The sequence below is a fragment of the Heloderma suspectum genome, chromosome 7 (genome assembly GCF_057233095.1).
Source record: "Heloderma suspectum isolate Gila_16-S chromosome 7, 16-S_ref, whole genome shotgun sequence".
In the NCBI taxonomy this organism is placed as follows: domain Eukaryota; kingdom Metazoa; phylum Chordata; class Lepidosauria; order Squamata; family Helodermatidae; genus Heloderma; species Heloderma suspectum.
This window is the reverse complement of record NC_139464.1, coordinates 103,389,599-103,404,345: the sequence shown is the minus strand read 5'-3', so window position 1 is coordinate 103,404,345 and position 14,747 is coordinate 103,389,599. Positions and strand designations below refer to the sequence as shown.

General features: G+C 43.3%; 1 protein-coding gene across 3 annotated transcripts in view; it reads right to left on the bottom strand.

The window, feature by feature from the left end:
* LAMB4 (laminin subunit beta 4) overlaps positions 1-14,747 on the bottom strand; it is an 88,353-nt gene that overhangs the window by 55,305 nt on the left and 18,301 nt on the right. For all 3 annotated transcript variants that reach the window (XM_084811015.1, XM_084811016.1, XM_084811017.1), the window contains exons 6-7: positions 11,986-12,092; positions 9,081-9,241 (exon numbers count right to left, since the gene is read on the bottom strand). In XM_084811015.1, the coding sequence (XP_084667141.1) occupies positions 9,081-9,241; positions 11,986-12,031 (207 nt within the window). In that variant the 5' untranslated portion in view covers positions 12,032-12,092. The remainder of the gene's footprint in view (positions 1-9,080; positions 9,242-11,985; positions 12,093-14,747) is intronic.

Sequence of the window (14,747 nt, the reverse complement as noted above, 5' to 3'; positions counted from 1 at the left end):
AAATGCCTCTTAGATCACTGTTTTGATCATGCAAGCACCTAGTAATAATTCCAGATTTATGAGCGTGGCTTTGATTTGGCGGTTGCTGCGCTTGTACTGACCAAATATTCCCTAGCACCAAAGTAAATAGGAAATCTTCTGATCAAATAGGTTCTGTGTAATCAGTGGAACGTTACAGAGACTATGGATGCCAGTGAATATATTTCATGGGTTGTATATAATCAATGTAGTCAACATACAGTCAGGGCCAGAAATATTGGGACAAGGATAACTGTTTTGACAGTTGGCCTCCGTACACCACCACACTTAAGTTGAAAGGAAACACACCCAGATGGAAGCGAAGTCAGGACTTTCAGCTGTAATTCAAGGGGTGTGACAAAAGTGGGGCACTAACCATTCAGGAAGGACAGCCAGTGGCATACACACATACCCATCGTTGGTGGCTCATAAGTAATGGAACAAACCAACATCATTTCATACTTAAGGATCGCCTTTAATACCTGGATGAAAATCCTTTGCAGTCAATGACTGCCTGAAGTCTGGAAACCATGGACATGACCAAATGCTGAGTTTCTTCCCTCGAGATGCTTTGCCAGGCCTTTACTGCAGCTGCCTTCAGCTGCTGCTTGTTTGTGGGTCTTTCTGCCTTCAGTCTTGTCTTCAGGAAGTGAAAAGCATGCTCTATTGGGTTGAGATCAGGTGACTGACTTGGCCATTGCAGAACATCCCACTTCTTTGCCTTCAGAAACTCTGGGGTAGCTTTTGCTGTATGTTTTGGGTCATTATCCATCTGCCATTTGAAGAGGTGTCCTATCAGTTTCGCAGCATTTGGCTGAATCTGAGAAGAAAGTATAGCCCTATACACTTCAGAATTCATCCTGCTGCTTTGATCAGCAGTCAGGTCATCAATAAACACCAGTGACCCGGTTCCATTGGCAGCCATACATGCCCATGCCATAACACTGCCTCCACCATGTCTGACAGATGATGTGGTATGCTTTGGATCATGAGCTGTGCCTTTCCTTCTCCATACTTTTCTCTTCCCATCATTCTGGTACAAGTTAATCTTGGTTTCATCAGTCCAAAGAATCTTATTCCAGAACTGGGTAGGCTTTTTTAGGTGTTTGCTGGCAAAGGCTAATCTGGCCTGTCTGTTCTTGAGTGTTACCAGTGGTTTGCACCTTGTTCTGAAACATCTGTGTTTACATTCATAAAGCCGTCTCTTGACTGTAGATGTTGACAGTGACATGCCTACCTCCGCAAGAGCGTTCTTGACCTGGCTAGATGTTGTGAAAGGGTTCCTCTTCACCATGAGCAGAATTCTGCGGTCATCCACTTTAGTTGTCTTCCGTGGTCTTCCAGGCCTTTTGCTGTTGCTGAGCTTGCCAGTTAATTCCTTCTTTTTCAGGATGTTCCAAACTGTTGTATTGGCCACTCCCACTGTTTTTGCTATCTCTCTGATGGGTTTATTTTGTTTCCTCAGCCTAATGATGGCCTCCTTCACTCACAGGGACACCTCTTTGGACCTCATGTTGGGAGTTCCAGTGAACAGCTACCAAATGCAGATGTAACACTCAGAACCACCTCTGGGCCTTTTCTCTGCTTGATTGGTCATGGGGTACCCAGGAAACAGGACACACCTGGCCATGTAGCTGCTTATCATCCATTTGTTCCATTACTTATAAGCCACCAATGAAGGGTGTGTGTGTATGCCACTGGCTGTACTTCCTGAATGGTTAGTGCCCCACTTTTGTCACACCCCTTGAATTACAGCTGAAAGTCCTGACTTTGCTCCCATCTGCGTGGGTTTCCTTTCAACTTTAATGTGGTGGTGTACAGAGGCCAACTGCCAAAACAGTTATCCTTGTTCCAATATTTCTGGCCCTGACTGTATATCATTTAAGGGCTAGTGTGTTTGGGATTTTGGACTTAGCCTCAATTCAGGTAAAGAAGCAGGAATATCAACTGCTATAAACTGTGCAGCAGCAACTGCTCTGCAAGGTAAGCTGATCACGTGCAGTTTCTCAGCATGCGGATGCAACTGTTTCACCATTATATTGTAATCCCATGCATCCTCCGCATTTAAAGTGGCTACCACCCACAACACTACCTGTTTGCATGTGTGTTTATACCTGTCAGAGTGGCTGACAGAGCATCTGCTAGGACATGCTCTGGCCTCCAGCTTGCAGAGGGCTGGGCCACTGAGACTGGCGTCTTAGAGCAGGCAGCAGCTCCATTTGTGGTAAATTTGGCAGGGGTCCTGCGGGGGCACATGCTGCCCACAGCCCATGGGTTTTGCACCCCGGGTCTATACAATCACAATATTGCTGTGAAAATGATAGGGCTAAAAATGTAAAGCCAGGCTTGTAAAATCACCATAGGTTAGTAGGTGTGTGGCTAGCAAAAGTCACTTTGAGGTAACTAGAAAAGGTAGTTTTTGTAAATGGGAAAAGAGTTTGTTAACACAGAAACGTAAGATGAATCCAGCTAGATCAGACCAAAGGTTCATCTGGCCAACATTCTGTTTCTAACAGTTGTGTAGCCAGATCTCTCTGAGAAGCCTATGATCTTCTTTGGGAAGCCTACTGCCAATCCTAAATAGCATCCTCTCCCCGATGCTATTTAACTTCTATGTGAAGCCGCTGGGGGCTATCACCAGGAGGTTTGGGGTGCAGTGTCATCAATATGCGCAGCCGTAGAATCCCTGTCCAAATGTCTGGAGACGGTGAGTGGCTGGATGGGGAGGAATAGGCTGAAGCTGAACCCTGACAAGACTGAGGTACTTTTGGTGGGAGACAAGAGGAGGCTAGGGGATGCTGACCAGGTGTTGAATGGGGTACGGTTACCCTTGAAAGACCAGGTCTGCAGCCTGGGGGTCATTTTGGACTCCCAGCTGTCCATGGAGGCTCAGGTGTCAGCTGTGAGCCGGACAGCGCTGTATCAACTCCATCTGATACGGCGGCTGCGCCCCTTCCTTCCCGACCATCTGCTCCCATCAGTAGTACATGCCCTGGTCTCCTCTCGTTTAGACTACTGTAATGCGCTCTACGTGGGGTTACCCTTGAAGACGGTTCGGAAACTGCAGCTGGTACAGAACGCGGCGGCTCGCCTGATTAAAGGCAGCCGCCGGCGAGATCACATCACTCCAGTGCTGAAGGAGTTGCACTGGTTACCAGTTGTTTTCCGGGCCAAATTCAAGGTGTTGGTTTTGACCTTTAAAACCCTATATGGTTCCGGCCCAGCCTATCTTAAGGAGCGCCTCCAGCAGCACCAGACGGGCCGCTTAACAAGATCAGCCTCGGATGGCCTTCTCTCTGTCCCATCAGCCAGGACAGCTAGACTGGTGGGGACGAGGGAGAGGGCCTTCTCTGTGGCGGCCCCCACTCTGTGGAACTCCCTCCCTAGGGAACTCCGTCATGCCCCCTCTTTAATGAGCTTCCGTCGTGCATTAAAAACGCTGTTGTTCAGGCAGGCATTTGGGGTGGGTTAGGGTATTTTAGAAAATGTTTTTATTGTAGAATTTTATTGTTTTAAACTGTTTTTATTGTATGTTGTACACTGCCCAGAGTGGCTGGGTGACCAGCCAGATGGGCGATTAATAAATTTAATAATAAATAAATAAATAAATAAATAAAATCAATTCACTGTGTGATCTACGGATGTCAGATAAATCTGCAATAGAACCAAATGAGTTCAGATTGTCGTGAATCTGACCCACGGATTCTACAGTGGACTTTCTTTCCCCCTGTTGGGCAGATTCTGTAGATCCATGGACCAGCTTTCTAACTTCCCTGAATTTTGTGCAAATTTTGTAGTAGAAAAATACGCAACATATAAAAACAGCCGAAAATGTGCATTTCTCCCCATAGGCTAAAGTGTGGAAATGCGCATTTGGAGGGGAATTTGAGCATTTCCTCATGTGCACATTCACACAACTGCACATTTGCGCAATTTCGCATTTGCACAAATTCAGAAACAAGAAAAATCCGATTCCGTCGATGGGCAGACAACGGAATGAAAGGTGCCTGACAATCGACAAAACACAGATGGAATGGATTTTACGCAATCTATACATCCCTAGTGTGATCTTAAGATCTAGTATTTTGAGGGGGATTAATATATTGTAGAACTTAGGTTCACGCGATTGATCATTAGTAGGTTTAGAAAAGAAAAAAGGGAGTACTTCACTCTTTTAAAAATTGTTTCCTCTACTCATTCCCCTTCCTTTCAGGGTGTTGATGTATCACCAATAACTAACAGGCATGTGTGGATAGGAATACATTTTTGTGGGCTACTGTGTTTCGTAGACATAACACTTGGTGCATTGAAAACAAAATTCGGTACCGATATGCAGCAGTGACTACTACTGTATGCATAACCTACACGTGATACATAAGTCAACTGCCTCTCACATATTACACAACTCAATTTTCAGCGCTATTTATATACCTAAGAGAAACCAAATGAGCATCTCTGAAGGGTGGAGCTTCTTAGCCTACTGGAGTGCAGAGACATGTATACCCTGGTGCTACCTACTTCTGAGTTGAAGTTAATATGTTGAAAGACTTTCTGTGGCACTGACAAGCATGTGCATGCCTACTTAGCAAAGTTTACTAGGTTACATTTAGAACCTCACAAACGCTCTCACAAATTGTTTCCCCCCTTCTTGCTTTTTTTTTTTTTTAAAGCATGGCTTTTTAAAACCATACGAAACAAAAAATTGAATACAGAGCTTTAATGTACTAGTTATAAATTTCCAACATCCTGATCCAGAGGCTCCACTGTATATGCAAGTTCTACACAACGTACAGATTATTCCCTGGTATTGGAGTGAATAGGGGATGCCTCCAGCCAGAGGGCTCTGCTGCGGGGAGTACCGCATGTACAGTTAAGGCCTACACACCTTTGCATAACTGTCCAAGCCTTCCGAAATGTTTACAGGGCCTGCTTTCACTGTTTTGTTGTGTACTTCTGAATAATACAAAATGAAGAGGAATTTTCAACGAAACACGGAAACAAATTGTACAACGATGCTTCCAGCCGGAGGGCTCCTAGCTCTAAGAGTCAAAAAGCATCATGCAGCTATTCCATCTTTTTCTCCTTGGTGGATTTTCTGTGGTAAGAGAACAGATGGAAGGAGTTGTGGAAAACACGGGATGGTTACAAGCAGAAGATGTTGTCATCTAGACCCCTAGTAAAATTCCATGAATGGCAGGGCAATTACACCATAAAAGTCTTGTCTGGAAGCACCCCTGGCAGCTTGTCAGGCAGGCTGCAGTATACACAGCAACAGAATGTGTGCTATCAAATGTACAATGCTCCCTGCATGCAAACTGAAGGCCATTTTAAGAGAGAAGGCATACGCTGGAGGGAACGGTGGCTTGCTGTTTCAAGCAGACTCTCCACGGACATCTCTGTTGTTGGTGTTGTTCAGTCGTTAAGTCGTGTCCGACTCTTCGTGACCCCATGGACCATAGCACGCCAGGCCTTCCTGTCCTCCGCTCTCTCCCGGAGTGTGCTCAAGTCCATATTCATTGCATCGGTGATGCTATCTAGACATCTCATCCTCTGCCGTCCCCTTCTCCTTTTGCCTTCAGTCTTTCCCAGCATCAGGGTCTTTTCCAGGGAGTTTTCTCTTTGCATTAGGTGGCCAAAATATTTGAGCTTTAGCTTCAGTATCTGTCCTTCCAATGAGCACTCAGGGTTGATTTCCTTTAGGATGGACTGATTTGACCTCCTTGCAGTCCAGGGGACTCGTAAGAGTCTTCTCCAGCACCACAGTTCGAAGGCATCAATTCTTCGGCGCTCAGCCTTCCTTATAGTCCAGCTCTCACAGCCATACATTACTGCTGGGAAAACCATAGCTTTGATTAGACGGACCTTTGTCGGCAAGGTGATGTCTCTGCTTCTTACTATGCTGTCTAGGTTTGCCATAGCTTTCCTCCCAAGGAGCAAGCGTCTTTTAATTTCATGGCTACAGTCACTGTCTGCGGTGATCTTGGAGCCCAAGAAAGTAAAATCTGTCACTGCTTCCATTTCTTCCCCTTCTATATGCCAGGACGTGATGGGGCCAGATGCCATGATCTTAGTTTTTTTTAATGTTGAGTTTCAAACCAGCTTTTGCACTCTTCTCTTTCACCCTCAACAAGAGGCTCTTGAGATCCTCTTCGCTTTCTGCCATTAGGGTGGTATCGTCTGCATATCTGAGGTTGTTGATAATTCTCCCAGCAATCTTAATTCTGACCTGTGATTCATCCAACCTGGCTTTTCTCATGATGTACTCTGCATATAAGTTAAAGAAGCAGGGCGACAATATACAGCCTTGTCGTACTCCTTTCCCAATTTTGAACCACTCGATTGTTCCATGTCCGCTTCTTACTGTTGCTTCTTGACCCTCGTACAGGTTTCTCAGGAGACAGGTAAGGTGGTCTGGTACTCCCATCTCTTTCAGAATTTGCCACAGTTTGTTGTGATCCACACAATCAAAGGCTTTAGCGTAGTCAATGAAGCAGAAATAGACGTTCTTCTGGAATTCTCTTGCTTTCTCCATGATCCAGCGAATGTTAGCGATTTGATCTCTAGTTCCTCTGCCTCTTTGAAACCCCACTTGTACTTCCGGTAGCTCTCAGTTCACATACTACTGAAGCCTAGCTTGTAGGATTTTGAGCATCACCTTGCTGGCATGTGAAATGAGCGCAATTGGACGGTAGTTTGAACACACTTTGGCGTTGCCCTTCTTTGGAATTGGAATGTAAACTGACCTTTTCCAATCTTGTGGCCACTGTTGAGTGTTCCAAAATTGCTGGCATATTGAATGCAGCACTTTAACAGCATCATCTTTTAGGATTTTAAATAGCTCGGCTGGAATACTGTCATCTCCGCTAGCTTTGTTGTTACTAATGCTTCCGAAGGCCCACTTGACTTCACTCTCGAGGATGTCCGGCTCAAGTTCAGTGACCGCACTATCATGGCTATCAGGGACATTCAGATCTTTCCTGTATAGTTCTTCTGTGTATTCTTGCCACCTCTTCTTAATCTCATCTGCTTCTGTTAGGTCCCTGCCTTCTTTGTCCTTTATCATGCCCGTCTTTGCACAAAACGTTCCCTTGAGATCTCCGATTTTCTTGAAAAGATCTCTAGTCTTTCCCATTCTATTGTTTTCCTAAATTTCTTTGCATTTAAGAAGGCCTTCTTGTCTCTCCTTGCTATTCTCTGGAACTCTGCATTCATTTGGATATATCTTCCCCTTTCTCCCTTGCTTTTCGTTTCCCTTCTTTCCTCAGCTACTTGTAAAGCCTCATCAGACAGCCACTTTGCTTTCTTGCATTTCTTTTTCTTTGGGATGGATTTCATTGCTGCCTTCTGAACAATGTTATGGACCTCCATCCATAGTTCCTCAGGCACTCTGTCTATCAGGTCTAATCCCTGAAATCTATTCCTCACCTCCACTGTACATTCATAAGAGATATGATTTAGGTCATACCTGAATGGTTTAATGGTTTTCCCTATGTTCTTCAATTTAAGCCAAAATTTTGCAAGAAGCAGTTCATGATCTGTGCCACAGTCAGCTCCAGGTCTTGTTTTTTACTGACTGTATAGAGCTTCTCCATCTTTGGCTGCAAAGGACATAATCAATTTGATTTCGATATTGACCATCTGGTGATGTCCATGTGTAGAGTCGCTTCTTGTGCTGTTGGAAAAAAGTGTTTGCTATGATCAGCGTGTTCTCTTGGCAAAACTCTATTAGCCTTTGTCCTGCTTCATTTTGTACACCTAGGCCATGCTTGCCTGTTACCCCAGTTATTTCTTGACTTCCTACTTTAGCATTCCAATCCCCTATGATGAAAAGGACATCTTTTTTTTGGTGTTAGTTCCAGAAGGTGTTGTAGGTCTTCATAGAACCCATCAACCTCAGCTTCTTTGGCCTCAGTGGTTGGGGCATAGACTTGAATTACTGTGATGTTGAATGGTTTGCCTTGGATTCGTACTGAGATCCTTCTATCACTTTTGAGATTGTACCCCAGTACTGCTTTTCCCACCCTTTTATTGACTATGAGTGCTTCTCCATTTCTTCTAAGGGATTCTTGCCCACAGTAGTAGATATAATGGTCACCTGAATTAAATTCGCCCATGCCTGTCCATTTGAGTTCGCTGATTCCCAAGATGTCAATGTTCAATCTTGCCATCTCATGTTTGACCACCTCCAGCTTACCTTGATTCATTGATTTTACATTCCAGGTTCCTAAACAATATTGTTCTTTACAGCATCGGAATTTCTTTTCACCACCAGACACAACCACAGCTGAGTGTCCTTTTGACTTTGGCCCAGCTGCTTCACTCTTTCTGGCGCTACTTGGAAATTCCTTCTGCTCTTCCCCAGTAGTATATTGGACACCTTCCGACCTGAGGGGCTCATCTTCCGGCGTCATCTCTTTTAGCCTTGTGATACGTTCCATGGGGTTTTCTTGGCAAGAATACTGGAGTGGGTTGCCATTTCCTTCTCCAGTGGACCACATTTTGTCATAACTCTCCGCCATGACTTGTCCGTCTTGGGTGGCCCTGCACGGCATAGCTTATGGCTTCACTGAGTTACGCAAGCCCCTTCGCCACAACAAGGCAGTGATTCATGAAGGGGAGGGGCACCTCTACACCAGCCTAAAATCCTGCTTTTAGAACTGGGCTTTCTGCTTCTGTTTAAAATGCAGGATCACAACGACTCCCTTTACACACACTTCCTTACCCCCTTACCCCTCCTTCTCCCTGTATCTAAGTCTTCCATTGATCTTGCTCCTCTTCTTGTCACTTTAAGTCTTTTCACGGAGGAAACTGAAGCAGAACACAATGGGGTTATTTGATAGCTCATTATCTGTGATTTATTTAAAAATGGAACAAAGAGCATTTAGTGCAGGAGACGCCTCGAATGATCACGGCATCATGTAAAGAGCCCGCAAACTTCTGTGAAGGAGCAATCTCAATTGCAGGATAAAAGCTCAGTGTGAAGGAGCCCCAGGACTATTTCCAATTGAAACATTTATCTCTACCTTCTTGACAGTTGGAGTTACAAATGAAAATAAACTCACCTCAAGATAGCCAATAATGCAGTATTTCTGAGGGCCAGACAATCCACACGTCGACGAAGCCGTTAGCTGTGCACTGCGACCCACAAGCAGGTCTCCAACAGATGGATGACAGGATCCGCCCTCACAGTGATTCTGGCCATACAGGAAGTCTGTCAGTAGTGCTGAACATAAATGAAACAGATGAAGCATAGCTTATTGTGCAAGCTAGCACTTACAGGACAGCAGTCAATGTAACACAAGCTAGCCAAGCCTCCACATATCTATGTGTCAGTTACAACAATTGTTTAGGCAACCCTTACCCATCAAAGGATTTGTGTGCAGTTGCCAGAATCTACCTTCCAGACAGTAAATGTTTAGGCTGTGGGAAATAAGCTTATAAATCTCGTAACAATTGTGCCTCATGGCTTAGAAACAGCCTTCCCCTACCTGGTGCCCTCCAGAGATACCCTCCAGTCTAAACCACACTGGCTTGTATGAACTGAGCATTGCTGAAATTAAAGATAAAATTGTGAGTGACTCCACTCCACCATGAAGGCTCATTTTCTATCTTAAATTAGGCTAACGAAAAACCTGAATCAGTGTTAGATTTCCTTAGAGATGAAAAATAAGGACCTACACCACAGTTTGAACAGACTGCAAGCTCCACAGTTCCTTAGATTTCACCTAGGGCTTTCTTCACATGGAGCTTTTATCCTGCGATTGAGATGCTCCTTCACAGAACTTTGCAGGCTCCTTACATGCCGCTGTGAACCTCCAAGGCGTCTCCTGCACTAAATGCCCTTTATTCCATTTTTAAATAGATCGCAGATAATGAGCTATCAAATTACCCCGTTGTGTTCCACTTGAGTTCCCTCCATGAAAAGAGGAAAAGTGGCAAGAAGAGGAGTGAGATCAGTGAAAGATAATGGATGACTCAGATACGGGGAGAAGGAGGGGGGAAGGGGAAGGGGAAAGGAAGTGGGTAAAAAGGGGAGTCGTCGTGATCCTGTATTTAAAACAGAAGCAGAAAGCCCCATTTTAAATGCAGGATTTTAGGGTAGTATAGAGATGCCCTAGTTCTAACTGAATCACATACATAATCATATTTTCCACACAGTGATGGAAGCTGAGAGTGCATAGAAAATTACAATAACTATGGGCAAAGCCTTTGCCTGAAATGACTTGAAGCATTTTTCTTCTAATGAGATAACTTTCCTTTCAGGCTTTTTGCCCGTTGAAACATGTTCTCACCTGAAACACTGAACAGGTATGGGACCCTTGGAGGCTTCATCTGCTCACCACTACTTGGCTCAACTTGTTATGATAGAGCGCATGAGTTATTTAGAAACTTGTACTGGTTACAAGCAAATCTAGAGAGTTTTTTTCATACAGTTTTAGAAACAGCTGCTCCACCTTAGGAAAAGTTAAGCACTGAAGCTGCAACTTTTCCGTTTACTACTCAGGATACACTTCAAACAGTCAGCACGGTTTCCCCTTGCATATCTGTCAGTAGCCAAGTACTCTGTGATTTACTCTTCCTGCTTTTTGTTTTGCTAAGGCCACACAACCAACTGGTTTAAAATAGCTGTATGAATTTTGGCGCAAGATGGCTTTCTACCCATAGCTGGATGTGGCTGCCACCATATGTGGGATTATGCTTTTTTGCATAGTACTACAAGTAGTCACAGGATAGATGCAACAGAACTGAAACAGTGAGGGCGCCTCTGAACATTCTTAAATATATTTTAAAAGCCAGTTCCAAGGGCTCTGCCACACTCACACAGTAGCGCCGTCAAGACTTTGGGGCAGAGAGCCAGGGCTCCACTTAACAGAATGAGCTCAAGGGCCCTCAAGCACAGCAAGGCTGCCTTATCACTTCTTGAAGTAAGGGAAGTAATGCACATGACCATCTAAAGAGCCCCCCACCCCAATAAGGCCATTTGAAGTAATACACATTAACATCTAAAAAGATCCCCTTCTTATAAGATCAGTAAGTCCAGATTCTAAAATTACCTAAGTGCACCACTGCACTCATGTCATGCATCATACCAAGAAATGAAATTGTGGGGAATGCAGGTGAAGGGGTGTATGGAGCAAGGTAGACAGAGGCCGACTCAGTTCTATGAGAGAAATAAATGGGCTGCAATCTGGGATACAGTCAAGAGAAGGCAGTACCTGGCCCACATTCCAGGCCCAGGGGTCACCCTGGGGGATCTGCCCAGCATTGGCCAAGCTTCACAGCTTTATGAACATTCTACCTGCTGAGGAGAAATGATCAGTCATATGTTGGAACCTTTCCTTTGTAGCAGCTTTCCTGAGCTTTTTGGAGAAAGGGTAGGATATGAACATGAATCACCAAAACAGCAACAATAATAGAAGTTTGGCTTGGGGGGAAAGAACTTTACATAGAGCCTAGGAAGAGGAGAGGTTTGTTGACAAATTTAGAGAGGCAAGCAAACCATGTTCCAGGAAGCTGAGGGGACACAAATGCCAAGAAAGCAGAACTGCGGAAGAAAGGGCTGAATATCATATCCTGCATGGAAATAATTAGCCATATCTTTGACTGCAAGTCTCCTTAAAAAGGATTCCATAATCAGTCTGAAAATATGAAGAATTATTTTTGGAGAAAAATAAAGGACTACTGAAAATAAACTACATAATACTATCTCGTGGCAGTAGTAGTAATCAATGTTTTTGGCAAGTGCCACAAGCTCCAAGTATGGGACAATGAGAGACTAGTATGCACTGTGATGCAATGCTTTGGTGCAGTTTTGTCTCCAGGCTACTGAGCCTGGTAATGGGCAATACTGCATTGACTATAGCACAGCCAGGCCCAAGGGCTGCAAGCTGAACACGCACATTCAAAAGGAAACAAATGAAACATACAGTACACATTCCTGAGCATGTTTAAAGTCCTAGAACTTACTGAGTTTCAGAAGAATGACCAGTGGAAACCACATATTCATGTGCATCTTGTAGATCTAGACTAAAAAATGGTGTCCGTCTGTGAGCTCTGCCTCAGCTTTGTCTGTGCTTCAGTGGTACATGCAAAGAAATGAAGAAGAAAAATGGGGAATTGTTTTATGATTAAAGCTGCCTAACGGTAAAATGGTCCACTGTACCCCAAACTAGTTTGTATTTACTAATGTGGCTACATTAGACATTAGAAAAAGGAGAAAAAGATGAAATGAACACAAATACGTTTATTTCTTCTTAATGAATACTGTCCTATAACAAGAATTTCATTTCTGAAAAGATTATCCAAGGAAACATCATAACAGAACTGCAATTTTGTTAAACATATGGTCATTTAAACATAAAATTTGCATATCAAAAGCAAAAAGAATAACGATCTTACTGTTATTTGATAATCTTTAGACAAATCCAAATTACTTCAGCTAACATATTTATATATGTATGTAATTTATCTGTGTATTTATGTCAGACATAAATACACATCAGGTTGATGCCAATGGGGGATTTCCCTTTATGCAAATAGCAGCTTCAGTTGAGACATTTTCCTGAGGACTATAGCAGGGGGGAAGGGAATAAACACCCTCTTCACACCTGCAGTGACCCCAATAATTACCCCCTATGCCTGCTATTTTCATTTTTTTAATGTGCACATTAACTAGAAAGATGCATTTAATGTAGGGCCGGTCCTACCATTAGATAGTGAGGAGGGGCCTCAGGAAACAACCTCCTCCCACTGTTCTCCCTGGGTCCCCTAAGTTAGCCTGCTCTGGGCCCACCAAGCTAGCCAGCCACTCTCGGGTACAGTTGAGGATGTTGAAGTCAGATTTAACTGCCATTCTGGTCAGATTGTGTACACGGAATGGGGGTGGGTAGGTGCCATTTTGTCCTTTGCCTCAAGCAGCAAAATGCCTTGGGCTGGCCCTGATCCTATGTAGTTCGGTCCATAGTTGTTCCCCTCACCATTCCTGCTTTTCCTACCTTAGAAGTCTATACTGTAGGGACATAGGTAGATGTCTGAATTACAGAACTAACTCTTCTGCACACATCAACAGTGAATCCTGTGGTCCTCTATTACTCACTGGGTAACAGATGCTGCCACCACTGACAGCATTCCACATAATAGCACCAAATACACATGAAGGCATTCCACATGATAGCATCAAATCACTTGGTTCACCATTTACAAATGTGGTGCTAACCTCAAAGAAGAAAACAGGCCAGCTCTTTCACCTGCATGCTGCCTTTGTTAAGTTTAGTAGTAAAATAAAACCTTAATGCATTTTACTAGATAAACATCCCAACCTAGGCATGAAAGTACAAGGATCTCTTGCGAGCAGAATAAACACTTTTACATTTCAACCAAGGGAGACAAATGTATATGCGCTAAGGAATCAGTGCGGATTCTCATTGATCCTGTTTAGACCTAACTGTGGTCTATGGTGGCAATTCGTAAGCTAATTAACAGGTCATGGGTTAACTTGGGTTTATTTAACCCACAACCAACCCGAATTTCCCAGGTTCAGACATCGTGGAAACAGCCTACGACTGTAGCATTCGTAGGAAACTGGAAGCACTACACATCCCTGCCATTAATGGGTAAATTAACCCATGAATTGCCACCAGATGCCACCATTACGTCTGAACAGAACCTCTGTCTATTAAATTGAATTGACAAGTTGTTCTGGGGGAACTGTGGATACACAGGAGCTCTCATGCCTGGGACTGATATATGGGCCAGGGTGAATATACAATAAAGCAATGCAGTGATAAGGCAATATGAATAATAGTAGTGGTCCAATCCAATTATTTTGGATTACATAAAGAGAAAAGTACAAAGTGAATGCTGTCAAATTCACATGTGAGAGATATTTATTTATTTATTTAAAACATTTGTATCCTATATCATTAGGATCTCAGGGCAGCATACAGATAAGGCATCTCTAACTGAATGTAGTTTATATTTACTTATTTATTTAAATTTATGTTATATATTATTATTATTATTATATAACTGGCAGATCCCTTTGAAATGGTTTACAATACTAAAACTGCAAAACAATAAATGCAACAATGAAATATCAAAACATGTATCTAAAACATTTATATTTCTAGAGAAATATTTACGTTAATATATAGAATTTTTGTTAATATGTGTAATAAATTATATATCGAAATAATAATCTGTTGCTCTGATTCTTAACTTTTCTGTGGGCTCTTTAATTTTTTTAACATTTTAATATTTTGAATATATATATGTCAAAAATATTAAAGAGCCCACCGTACAGTTAAGCATCAGAGCAACAGATTAAACATTAAGTGCCTGCTCGAAGAGGATGGTCTTAACCTGGCATCTAAATGTATCCAATGAGGATGCCAGGTAGATCTCCCTGGGCAGGTCATTCCATAAACAGGGGGCCGCTACAGAGAAGGCTCTTTCTCTGGTAGCCACCTGTCACACCATTGTTGGTGGCAACACCCAGAGAAGAGCCCCTGAAGTTGATCTTAATAATTTGGCAGGAACATATGGGAGAAGGCCATACTCTTCTGGGTAGACTGGTCCTAAGTTGTTTGGGGCTTTAAAGGTAAACAACCACAAGTTGAATTGGGTCCAGAAACTGACTGGCAACCAGTGCAATTGACACAGCACTGGAGTAATACATTCAAAATGGCCAGTTCCAGTAAGCAGCTCTATTCAGTTCTTACTGAAGTTTC